General features: G+C 41.8%; 1 protein-coding gene across 5 annotated transcripts in view; it reads right to left on the bottom strand.

Annotated features, from left to right (window-relative positions):
- Positions 1-13,047, bottom strand: part of cdk5rap2 (CDK5 regulatory subunit associated protein 2) — a 40,983-nt gene that overhangs the window by 11,320 nt on the left and 16,616 nt on the right. For all 5 annotated transcript variants that reach the window (XM_085359905.1, XM_085359907.1, XM_085359906.1 and 2 more), the window contains 17 exons: positions 12,844-13,035; positions 12,534-12,663; positions 12,299-12,438; positions 12,094-12,210; positions 11,868-12,011; positions 11,663-11,775; positions 11,442-11,581; positions 9,750-9,890; positions 9,559-9,668; positions 9,283-9,426; positions 8,672-8,773; positions 8,394-8,581; positions 7,966-8,299; positions 6,348-7,863; positions 6,075-6,176; positions 5,501-5,649; positions 3,813-4,216 (listed from right to left, as the gene is read on the bottom strand). In XM_085359905.1, coding sequence (XP_085216031.1) covers positions 3,813-4,216; positions 5,501-5,649; positions 6,075-6,176; positions 6,348-7,863; positions 7,966-8,299; positions 8,394-8,581; positions 8,672-8,773; positions 9,283-9,426; positions 9,559-9,668; positions 9,750-9,890; positions 11,442-11,581; positions 11,663-11,775; positions 11,868-12,011; positions 12,094-12,210; positions 12,299-12,438; positions 12,534-12,663; positions 12,844-13,035 — 4,166 coding nt within the window. The remainder of the gene's footprint in view (positions 1-3,812; positions 4,217-5,500; positions 5,650-6,074; positions 6,177-6,347; positions 7,864-7,965; positions 8,300-8,393; positions 8,582-8,671; positions 8,774-9,282; positions 9,427-9,558; positions 9,669-9,749; positions 9,891-11,441; positions 11,582-11,662; positions 11,776-11,867; positions 12,012-12,093; positions 12,211-12,298; positions 12,439-12,533; positions 12,664-12,843; positions 13,036-13,047) is intronic.

The following is a 13,047-nucleotide window of genomic DNA, read 5'->3' as shown; positions in this document are numbered from 1 at the left end:
CCACATATATGATTGGCTGGCTGGGAAGCCGTGCAGGCCCTGATTTGTGGATTTGAATTCCTCAGCCCTCAGATATGATTGGCTGGCTTAGAAGCCATGAAGGCCCCAATATGCAAATTTGAATGCCTCAGGACACATATATGATTGGCTGGGAAGCCGTGCAGGCCCTGATTTGAAAATTTGAATGTCTCAGTCCTCACAGAGGATTGGCTGCCTGGGGACCTGGCAGAAATATATAGAAATACTATGATTAAGCATAAATACTACATTTAGTAGAAATACTATGTTTTAGCACAAATACTATAAAAAGCAGAAATACTATAATTTAGCAGAAATACTATATTAAGCACAAATCCTATAAAAAGCAGAAATAGTATGATTAAGCATAAACACTACATTTAGTAGAAATACTATGTTTGAGCAAAAATCCTATAAAAAGCAGAAATACTATATTAGGCACAAATTTATTTCTGCTATTTTATAAGATTTGAGGTAAATATAGTATTTCTGCCAAAACATAGTATTTCTGCTAAATTATAGTATTTCTGCTTTTTATACTATTTGTGCCTAATATAGTATTTCTGCTTTTTATAGGATTTGTGCCTAATATAGTATTTCTGCTTTTTATAGGATTTGTACCTAATATAGTATTTCTGCTTTTTATAGGATTTGTGCTAAAACATAGTATTTCTACTAAATGTAGTATTTATGCTTAATCATACTATTTCTACATATTTCTGCCAGGTCCCCAGGCAGCCAATCCTCTGTGAGGACTGAGAAATTCAAATTTTCAAATCAGGGCCTGCACGGCTTCCCAGCCAATCATATATGTGTCCTGAGGCATTCAAATTTGCATATTGGGGCCTTCATGGCTTCTAAGCCAGCCAATCATATCAGGGCTGAGGAATTCAAATCCACAAATCAGGGCCTGCACGGCTTCCCAGCCAGCCAATCATATATGTGGCCTCAGCCATTCAAATTTGCATATTGGGGAATTCGTGGCTTCTAAGTCAATAAGTCATCCATGTCATATATCTCTAAAAATTCATATTTTAATGATAAATTGTCAACACTTGAAGATTCCCCAATCACTTCTGAACAAAACGGTGTAAGAATGACCGCTCTAGCCCCTACAGTTAGGAAATTATGGTCATTTGTTTGAGGGGAGTCCTCACTATGAGAAATAGACTGCAATAATCCTGTGTCTCTCTGTGCTGCGTGTGTAAACAGAAGCACCTGTTTTGGCGGGAAAAAGTACACAGCCACTCTGATTGGTGGATTCAAATTCAGCAGCTCTCTCCCTCTGTGTGTTTGTGTGTGTGTGTGTGTATGTGTGTGTGTGTGACAGAGAGAGAGAGAGAGAGAGAGAGAGAGAGAGAGAGAGAGAGAGAGAGAGAGAGAGAGAGGAAGCCTTTTTATGGGATGATCTCATTGTAAGATTCAAATTCAATATATTTAGACTGGTTGACTGAATTGGATCTTGTGTGTGTGTCTCTCTGTGCATGTGTGTTTCCTCATGTGTACATATTTGTAATTGTGTGGCTGTTATAGATTTTTTTGCAGATTTTTGTCATTTAACAAGTATATTTGAGGGACCCTCAGCATGTTCAGCATTTTTTCAGCTGTCCATTTTGCTTTTCCAATTTTTCTGTTTAACTTATTACTATTGTGCTAAATCATACTATTTCTGCTATTTTATAAGATTTGTGCTTAATATACTATTTCTGCTTTTATAGGATTTGTGCTTAATATAGTATTTCTGCTTTTTATAAGACTTGTGCTTAATATAGTATTTCTGCTAAATGTAGTATTTATGCTTAATCATACTATTTCTGCTTTTCATAGGATTTGTGCTTAATATAGTATTTCTGCTAAATTTAGTATTTCTGATTAATTATAGTTTTTCTACTAAATCATAGTACAGTATTTCTGCTTTTTATAGGATTTGTGCTAAAACAAAGTATTTCTACTAAATGTAGTATTTATGCTTAATCATACCATTTCTGCTTTTTATAGGATTTGTGCTTAATATAGTATTTCTGCTAAATTATAGTATTTCTGCCAAATTATAATATTTGTGCTAAAACATAGTCTTAATTTAAAATTACAATATTCATAGTTCATCACAGTGTCTCTGGTAAATCACAATATTTCTGCTCTGTTGTACTATTTTTCTAAATCATAGTGTTTCTGTAATGTTTAAGTATTTTTGGCTAAATATATTCTTTCTGTTATCTTATACTATTTCTCCTAAATTCTTGTATTTTTGAGAAGTTATCATGTTTCTGGTAAGTTACAATATTTCTGATAAATTCTGCTATGCTATTGTATTTCTGCCAAGTATTATGTTTCCTCTAAGATATTGCAGTTCTGCTAAGTTATTCCATTTTAGCAAACTTCTTTTGCTTCTGCAAAGTTTTTACAATTTCTGCAACTTTTCAGCTTTTTCAGCTAGTTTTTGCATACAGCTTCAGCTTTAAGCATCCACACTGCATTTTCGCAGGAAATGCAAATTTTTCTAGTTTGAGTGGCCATTTGACTTCCAGAGTGCACATTTACAATTTGCAGCATACAAAAATGAGAAGATTCACAGTGAGCCAAGTTCTGCATCATATTTTTGGTGAAAATGAAGGAGAGTACACAGAGCAGCAATTCAGATGGGCAGGTTTCTAGGAGGAAGACAATGTGGACTATCATCCAGAAGACACAGACACATCTGATCAGAGGTGGAGGTCGCTGGTGCTGAAGCTACTCCTGCTGAAAGATTCAAGTCCAAAAATGGTAATATATTTTGGAGCTCAGTACCTCATGATCTACATAGCAGGGCAGCTGCTTCAAATGTCATCAAAATGACCCCTGGAATCACAAGGTTTGCTCTGACCAAAGTCAGTGACATCAAGAGATGTTTTGAGCTATTTATGCCATTGTCACTAAAAAGAATCATCATTACTATGATGAACCTTGAAGGAGAAAAAAAAGTCCATAGCGACATGATGAGGAATACCTGGATGCTTTCATTGGTGTTCTTCTTGCTGGAGTGTACAGATGCTGCAATGAGGCCACTGATAGTCTATGGGACGCATCAACAGGCAGAGATATTTTCTGGGCAACGATGTCACTTCACACATTTGATATCATTTTGATTCAAGAGTCATCAGATTTGACAACAAAGAGATCAGACCGAGGTCTGACAAGCTTGCTCCCATCAGGGATGTCTGGGAGAGATGGGTGCAGCTTCTTCCAATGATGTTCATCCCAGGGCCAGAGGTGACAGTGGATGAACGTCTTGTCCACTTTTTGAGGAAAATGCCCCTACCGGCAATACATACCCAGTAAGCCAGGTAAATACGGCAGAAAAATCTGGGAAGCCTGTGATGCAAAAACCAACTATGGCTGGAATGTACAGATTTTCACAGTCAAAGCTGCGAGTGGCATCCCTGAGAAGAAACAATGAAAATGTGTGGTCGTCGATATGACCACTGGACTGCAGGATCACAATATCAGCTGTGATATTTTATTTTATTTTTTTAAAATTGAAATCGAGGGGTATAGTGAAAAAAAAAAGACCCAGAGGCCCACACCGAAAGTATTAAAACCAACATTTTCATGGATAAGGAAGTCTAACAAGATAACCAAGAGATGAGAAACAAATTGGATGATCACTTATTGTTTTTAGTGTATTTTATAGCTGATTTAATTCACGGGTCAAAACCGACCCGTTAACATAAGAGATGATAACAGAAAGCTAACACAAGAGGAGGGTTAAAGTAAAGAAGGTGAAGTACTAATAAAACACTTCAAAGATGGTTAACCTAGCAGGTGATGTGGAGCGGCTGCGGGATGGCTGCAGTTGTTCACTGATGCTTCTGCTCAGCCTCCTCTCTCCTTCCAGCTCCATATTTACCCGGCTGCTTTTATCCTTAATTGCCTGGTTCTCCCCAGCCTTCTTCCCCCTTAGCTGCCCACTTCTGTGGCTGCCATCTTGACTACGGTCGTCTTTCTGTGCACCCTCTTGATCCTTGATCACAGATGGGTCTGAGGTGTTGTTGACCAAGTCACTGGAGAGGGAGTTCCTATGCAGAAGGCTCTGCATTTGGAGGATTAGTTTTGTCTGGTTTTCCAGCTGGACCTTGAGCTCTTTGACTTGTCCCTGAAGCTGCAGTGGGTCCTCAGAAACACCATACTCACTATAGACCTGCAGACCTTTCAGACTCACCTAAAAATAAAATAGATGGAAGAAGGTTCAGATTTTGAAAGTGAAAGTGAAAACTAATGTTAAATGGAATCAAACCAGTAACACATGCTGTAACTTCTGATCATTGTTGTTACACTGTTGATTCTCACAAAGCTGTTTAAAATGACTGTAATGTATGTAAATGTTCTCAAACACACCTTATTCTCATTTCTTGATACATGTATTTATTTTTAGAATCTGCTTGAGTTGCCTTATACACCCATCAGTTATAACATTATGACCACCTGCCTAATATTGTGTTGGTCCTCTTTTTGCCATCAAAACATCTCTGACCCGTCAAGGCATGGACTTCACTAAACCCATGTGCTGTGGTGTCTCGCACCAAAAGATCCTTCAGGTCCTGTGAGTTGTGAGATGGGGCCTCCATGGATCGGGTCTTTGGCCAACACATCCCACAGATGCTCACCTATATTGAGATCTGGGTAATTTGGAGGCCAAGTCAACACCTCAAACTCACTCCTGAACCATTTTGGGAGGACGCATTGTCCTGCTGACGGAGGCCACAGCCATCAGGGAATACCGCTTCCATGAAAGGGTGCACATGATCTGCAAAAACGCTTAGGTAGGTGATATGGATCAAAGTAACAACCACATGGATGGAATAAGTTAAGTTTTCCCAGCAGAACATTATCCAAAGCATCACACTGCCTCCTCTGCGTCTTCTTCCCATAGTGCATTCATCATTTAAAGTGATTCATCATCTTCTTCCATCGCTCCACGCTCCAGTTCTGAGGCTCACGAGTCCGTTGTAATCGGTGATGGACAGCAGTCAGAGACTTGAGCTACGGTAGCTCGTTTGTTGGACTGGACCACAGGGACCAGACTCTGCTTCCCATGTGCATGAAAGAGCCTTGGATGTCCTTGTCAAACACGCTCAAATCCTCACGCTTGCCCATTTTCCCAAAATATTCACTTGCTCCCTAATATATTCCACCCTCTAACAGGTGCCATGATGAAGAGATAATCAGTGTTATTCACTTGACTGCTGTATGAATCATGGTTCATAATAATGTATTTATCTTACACTAGGCCTTGGTAAACCTAAGACCCAGTCCTCCTCTATTCTGATTGGTCGTCACTCAACAAACAGAAGGTTTGAGCAGCAGGAGGACTCCTGTGTTCACAGACACAGCTCTGCATCTGAGCTAACCACAGTAGTGACATTCCCCATCATTCCCTAGTGAACTTTGCTGTGGAGTGCTGGGAGTGAGGAACAAGATAATAAGCAAATAATAAGATAAATACCTTGGCTGAGCTGAGAGCTGGGGAAGTAGGGTATGGGGTGCTGGAGGTTGAGTCCAGATTTTCAGTAGAGGAGAAATTGGCCTGTTCGTGTTTCAACAGGGAAGGCAGACTGGAGCCACTGCAACTAGGGTTTACCCCAACCTCTAAATCTGGCAACACAGGAAGCACAAAAACATTAGACTATGGGGAGGAGTCCAGTGCAAGTTGTAGAAAATAAACAGTGTTTGAGCAGTGTGAGGAAAGAAGTCATTTGTGATACAGCCAAATTTGAATAGGACAAGAAATCAAGGTAAAAGGTTAATGAGTGCTCAAAAGACATTCCCAAACCTTAAGTGAAAACATGCATGAATAGAGACAGCCCATTCAAATTTAGGAAGGGTGAAGAAAATTCCACAGTTAAAAACCAGAAAAAGACTGTGTGGTTACGGAGACCCAGGCAGAAAATATTTTTCAGAGACAGCGTGCCCTTGTTCACTCCTCATGCATACATTCTACATTAAGAGAAGCTGTCCACACTTGAGATTAGTATCCACTCAGCAGACAGACATGCAGAGTCTGTCTGAAGGCTGTCTACCTGTGCTACTGCTCTCTTCCCTATCGTTCTCACTCTTGCCACTGGTTTCGTAACCCAGGTCCTGCAAATCCACCTGCACGCCTTTGTCATCCTGCTCAGGAGCTGGCATTGGAAGCAATATATGTTTGGTTAGGAAGAAATCAATCAAGGAGTTCACATATGTCTCTATCACTACTTATGTTGTTCCTGACCAAACTGGGATTTGCAGTATCACAAAATCGTTTGAATTACTGTGGACAAGCACATGTAGAAGAAAGCTGCTCAACAGCTTACCTTTCTTTATCATTTCAGGAGAGGATGTACTGGTAAGAGCAGTGGCCAGTTTCGCCTCCAGGCTTTTACATGCCTTCTTCTTCTCCCTCAGTGCTTTGTGCAGTGTTTCCAGTTCAACCTGAACACTTGGCGGTAACCCTTTGCCGTCCTGCACTGCCCTGTGGGCTTCCCTCTCCATTTTGTGACCCCTCTCTTCTTGCAGGGAAGCCTGGAGCTCAGATATCCTCTGAGAGTAATCACTGAAGACCTCATAGAGAAGACAGAGATGGCGATGAAGCTCTAGTACCTTTGTTCCAGTTGAAGCAGTAGACAGGTTGTTGCTGGGTTCGGAGATTGGTGGGGCAGTTTCTCCAAGTTGCTCCCGCTCTTGGAGGGCTCTCTGAAGTTTGTCTAAATTTATCTGCAAGTCAGAGCTGATATGGGATCTGCCAGCAGTCACGGAGCCAGAATTTGTGCAGTGTGCTGCTAAAGAGGCAACAGCGGACTCTGTTGCACTAAAGCAGTTCCTTAGAACGTCAATCGCCTCTTGATTTAAACTAGTATCAGGACTGTGGTGTTCCTTTTCCTCATTTTCTTTAAGTAACTCTGCTGCTACTCTGTCACTGGTGTATCCGTGTTGTGCAGTAGCATTTGTGGCCCTCAGTTTTTCTTGCAGCTCTGCATTGAGCCTATTCTGCTCCCAAAGTGCTTCTTGCAAAGAGTCTGCATGACGCTGCAGCTCACGCAGAGAGTCCTCGGTACCTTGAAGCACCCCTCCGGTGCTTTCTTCCTTTGGAGAGCTATGCAGCTGCTGCAAAGCTCCCTCAATCCTTTGACAAAGATCGCTGATTTCAGGATTCTTTTCTTGGCTTTCTGCAGAGCTGATGACTTTCTCTGCCAAATTCAGAAGCTCTATGAGCTGGTTGTTGAACTCCTCTTTCTGCTGCAAGGCTTTCTGCAGCTCAACGCATCTACCATGGAGAGACGCATCAGAACCCACAGAACCAGAACCTGTGTGTGAACCAAATCCACCCTGGCTGTCCAGACTGCAGGCAGTCAGATAAGCGATGGTAGATTCTGCTGCCTGTAAAGCCTCTACGTACTGGGAGTTCAGTCTGTCTTTCTCCCGGAGCTGTGCATGAAGTTCTTCCCAATCAGCAAGCTGCTCACTCAGCTTGTTGATCAGTGCTTCTTTCTCCTGGCACTCCTGGTGGAGAAGTTCCAGCTGAGTATATAGTCCAGAATCATCTTGGGTGTGATCCAGTGATGCTCTGGCTTCAGAGCCCTTGTCGGATCCCACTGGACTACAGCTACGATTAGGGTATCCAAGGGTGGCGGAAGGGGAAGTGCTGTGCTGGAGTGATGTGTGAGTGTCAGAGTCTGTGTGTACATGCTGGTCAGACCAGTAGACATCATCTGAATCAAGGTGCTGAAGTCCATCAGTTTTGAGCTGCTCGGAGCTTCCAGGCTTCCTGCTGCTGCTGTTAGACTCCACCCTCAGCCTCACAGGCACAGGAAGGCGAGATCTGCCTCCAGACTACAATTTAAACAAACACAAGAAACAGACATTAAAACCCCAAAACGCCTTCATGCAGGAAAGAGTGATGTCTTTTTATTTCTTCTGCAGTACAAAACTTACCCTATGTTTTGAAAAATGCTGTTTTTCACTGTTGCTGTGTGGCTGGCAATTAGTTCTTGGACTCTCCTCGTCATCTGCAGTGCTGACATTGGTAATGGGACTCTCCCTGTCTGAAATCTCATTCCACTTCTTCCCTCCCTTCTTCTTTGACAGTTTGGTGACCTTTGCATCTTCTGTGTCCAGTGCTTCCAAACTCTTCCTCAACTCAGCCTGTCCCTCACTGCTGTTCCCTGAGGCATCGGTGCTCTCTTTTTCTTTGTACTCAGACGATTTCTGTTCCTTCAGGAGACCCCGCAGCTCATCATTTTCTGATCTGAGCCTGAGCATTTCCGCTCTGTAATGAGAAACATTCGACCAGATTACAGTTCAGACTTCTAACTACCAAGTAATGGGGAAAATAAGGAGTAGACTCTGAAAGAAAGACCTACCTAAGGTGCAAGACAGATGTTGACCCACAATCAGCTAATAGGGATTTAAGTGCCATTAAATCTGTGTTCATCTCCCTAGAATATTCCTCCCCAGTGTCCAAGATGTCGCTGCTAGAGTGAGCACGCTCTCTACTCTGGCTGAGGCCGCTGTCCATGCTCACATCACCCAAAAGCTTTTCCGACAACATCTAAAAGAGCGATTATTTAGAAAGCAGGTTTTATAAACTCTTCAAATAGTACTTAAGCACTCAGTTGTTTAAAGACCATCAGTTTCATACCTGTCCTAGTTTACTGCATGTCTGGCTCTCTTTGTCCTGACCAGAGAGATGTGTCTTGTTACTTTGAACCAGAGGCTGCTTCTCAAGCGTCTTCTTGAGCTGCTAGAGTAATGGGATGGGAGGCGAGTATGACACACATGGCTCGGTAAAAGAAAACTTAAAGTGGGAACAGAATCCATAAAGCACAGCACAGCAACAGCAGAATGGCATGATGTGTCTAATGTAGCATGGCGAAGAGAGACCGTTTTATGGGACACAGAGATAAAGATAAAACAGGGACTGATTAGGAGAGATGAAGGAAAGAGAAAGAGGGTACTTACTCTACTACATACAAGAAACACACTTGTTAAAAAATTCAGACATTTAGTACCACAGAGGGAAGAGAAATTAGCAACAGGTTAGACAGAACAGAGGTTAGGCTATAAGTTCTAAGGTTAGAAAGGAGCTATTACAGGAAGGATGTTAGACAATGATTCGTGATTTCTCAAGTATTTTCTAAATGTGGACATACTCTGGAAGAAACATTACTAATAAATGACAAGACGTGCACTCTTTTGGAAGACCTAAAAAACAAAAAACAACAACTTTGCAGCCATAACTTTGTGTACAACCTCGTCTCTTTGCAGCTGCTTTTTGCGGTCTTTGTCTTCTTTGTCATCAGTGTCACGCTCTGACTTCTCAATTTGTGAAAGTTGGCTCTGCCGTTCACTGTTTAAGGTCTGCAGCCTGCTGACATGGTCTTGCAGCTCAAGCACCTTAACACAGAGCGAAATCATTTTTACACATTTCCAGCTTTACAGTTGGTACAGTGACACCTGAAGCACACTAATTAACTTCAACGTGACACTATATAAGAATGAGACAAAAAGCAACAAAATGTAAAATACCTTCTGTTTAAGCTCCTGAGCAGACAGATGAGACAAGCTGTCATCCAGTCCCTCTCCTACACAGATACTCATGTAGGAAGTCTGATCTCCAATGAAACTCAAAGAGTCGCCTGAAAAACGTTAAAATAATCTTATAATGTTGTCTGTATATAAACTGGAATATGACATCTGGAGTCTTTTTCTCGTCTTACCTCCATCGTTGGCTCCACCAACCCCTCCTCCACGGTTCTGAATTGCTCCTAAGCGTGCCTGCAGAGATGCATTCCAACGCTGGGCATCTTCAAGCTGATGTCTTATGCTCTCTAGCTCTTTAGGATCAATCAGGTCCATACCTGAAACGATACACAGAGGGTTACAAAAGGCCACGCATGACAGGGCATTACAGCAGCTCCCATGAGGCACCATTAACTTAAGACTTCATGTGCGTATGTCTAACATGTCATAAAGAGGGTGTATACTTCAGCTCTTTTTCACAACTTTAAAAACAAACACAGACCAGCCACGAAGCTGAGGTTTTACACCGCAGCACACACACCTTTGGATTATACCTTTCACTTTCATATTTTTCATGATGTCTACAATCTAATGTTCTTTAATTAAAATACTGAAAAAAACAAATAAACTAAAAAAATCCTTATAAATGAAAAATGTAAAAAAAAAAAAAATATGAAAAACAAAAATGGTGGATTTACATTGTGCAGTTAGTGGATCTTGGCTTGCTAAAAAAATCCAAGTCAGATATGCAAAATATATGTAGAGGAGCTAAAATGCACACCCACAATATACACAATCACAAAGTATGATTATTATTGTGCTTTTTCATAAGTGTGTAAACATGTAGCCTATGCAAACAAATCATAATGGTTGGTTATATAACCAAAGCATGAAGTGTGCAAATGTAATCAGTGACAATCATCCTGCTACGTCTATCTTGCCAGTCAGTGCTAATGTGAGCTGCGTCCCTGTTACTTACAGCTGACCTATTTTTACACCTGGCTCTCTGCAGGCAGCGGTGTGGGGAGGAGCATGCACGTGTGTGGTCGCCTGAGCGCACACGACAAGTGGATGGTCCAAGTTATTTGGCTTAGACCTCAGTGCAGAGTGACACTTTTAATCTGTTTTAAGGCTGTGCATTAATGCCACAACAAATCTGAAGGACAAACTGTGCTGAATTACATTAACTGCATGACGTCAAAGGAAAATAAATGCCACACTTTTTGGATTAGGCTCTATTTCTGGAGAGCTGCTCTTTTAATGTGGTACTTTGCACATTAATATCCTTTATTAAATCATTTGAAAATGGCACAACCATGCTTTTAAATGATATTCATGTGACAGATGGTTGGATGGGTTGGATTAATAACCAGAAGCGTGCTAAAGTGATGCAATCAAGAAGCAAAGGGACAAAACAAAAACAAACAAACAGCATGTTGAAAGTGAGAGACAGAGAAGACAGGTCTTTATTTATTTTTTATGAAGGACAAAGAGCAGACAGGTGTGAAATCAATACATTTACTGAGAGACAGTGAAAAGGGGAGCGACTGTGTTATAGACAAAAACATGCAGATAACTGGGAGATGATGAGAGCAGAAGAGACAGAAAGCAGACAAAGATGAAAAGTGGAGGGACCAGGTGTGCATGCTGAAGAAGAACACAACAAAAAGTAGACATGGAAGTTGTTGGCAGGACGAGTAAACATATTATATAAAGATGACTGGGGTTTAGGGGTTTCCTTTAATGATGAGTTATATTTTCTACCATTTTAACCACAATAAATGATAACAAGCACTTCTTTTCTCATTCACTCCTTTATAATTCCTTTATTTCTTTCCCTCTCATTCAGTCACCATCCTCATCTACAACCAAGTGTGTTTTCACTGCACCTTCTCTGAGTTTGGCTCTGTGTATCTCTCTCTCCAAGTCACCCCTTAACTCCTCATTAGTTCTGATGCTCTCTTCTAGCTGCTGCCTGAGAAGCTGCACTGCTGTCAGCTCCAACTGTAGAGCATGGAGACGCTGGGCACTGCAAATCATCCAAGAGGTCTGTTAGCGCAAAGCATTTGTTTCTCCTTTTTGCATTAAAGCAGCTGTTGCACATAACTACCTGTCTTGCTCCTTCACAGTCTTTACCAGGCTGGAATAGAGCTGCTGTTCAGCCCTCAGGGCTCTGTTCAGAGCATCGTGCTCATGTTGCAAAGCTGTGAGGTTGGGCAAGGCCTGAGGAGAGAAGAGAAACTATCTTAAAAGACAAAGCATCAAGATTGTAATGTTTTGCTCTAAAAAAAATTTAAAAAGCAGGTCATCTTTACTTCTTGCTGGCTGTCTCCACCGATCATGGTACTCTCCCTCTGTGGAAGCACAGGCAGGGACCTCTCCATTCCACAGACAATGACGTGATCCTGGGTATGATCAGGCCATGTGTGGCCTCTCTGACTGAGGCGCTGCTGGAGAACCTGCTCAAAGTCAAAAGTTAAACATCAGAAGAAAAACTCCTTCACTTGCTGACACAACTTTGACACTGTGTGGAATCCTTACACTGATAATCTCATCCTTGGTCTTTAGAGTTGCAGTGAGGGACTCAATATTAGCAGCCTGACCTTCACTGTGACCCTTCAGCTCAGATAGCGCTGACTGAAGCTCAGCCAATGAAATCTAGAAATTGGGATGTAGGGAATTATGATTGACACTTTTAAGAACTGTATCCTATTATGGATTAATTAAATGCTTCTAACTCACTGACCTTCAGTTCATTTTCCCTTTTCAGTGCTTTGTTCAGTGCTTCAGTTTTCTGTGCCAGCTCCCTCTTCAGGACGACCACTGTTTTCTTGGAAAGTGGATTGTTCTCCTGGCTGTCTTCGCTGTTTCTCCTGGACAGCTCAGCTTCAGCACAGACAAAACAAAGTCAAACGTAGCACCAACATGCAGTCTACCTTTAAATAACCTGCGCGAGGGTGTTACAGGTCTAAATCCATTACCTTCCCTCTCGTCCAACTTCTCTTGCATGATCTGAATAGTTTGTCTGAGATTCAACACTTGATCTGGCTCTGCTTTCTGCCTCATCTCTGCCAGAAACTGGTCTCTCTCCTGACCACGCTGAAGAAGCTTCTGACAGTTTATAAAGATATAAAATCAGCACATTCAAATGTTTACAGGTAATATCTTAAAACACGTTCAAAACAGGGCATAGAATTGGGGGGCAGAATGTGTTATTCTCTTTGGGAGTTTGGATTTCCACATACAGTATTTTACAGCTGAATGGCTGTGCTGTATCCCACAGGATCTTACGTTAATAAGGCTGTCTTTTTCAGCAAGCAGGGCTTTGAGCTGCGCGGTCTCTAAATAACTCTCCTGGGCTGTTGAGGAGCTTTGCTTCTCAGCAGTGGCAAGCTCCTGCTGCCTATCAGACAGCTGCTTCTTCAGCTCCTGAATCTCTTGAGCACGCTCAGACAACATGCGATTGTAGTGCTCTGCAGACTCCTGGAGACGACA

This window comes from Diplotaxodon limnothrissa, linkage group LG7, assembly GCF_057381915.1.
Source record: "Diplotaxodon limnothrissa isolate DT_005_m linkage group LG7, D_limnothrissa_male_GT1.1, whole genome shotgun sequence".
NCBI classification, from domain to species: domain Eukaryota; kingdom Metazoa; phylum Chordata; class Actinopteri; order Cichliformes; family Cichlidae; genus Diplotaxodon; species Diplotaxodon limnothrissa.
The sequence above is the reverse complement of the archived record's forward strand: the minus strand, read 5'-3'. Positions and strand labels throughout refer to the sequence as shown.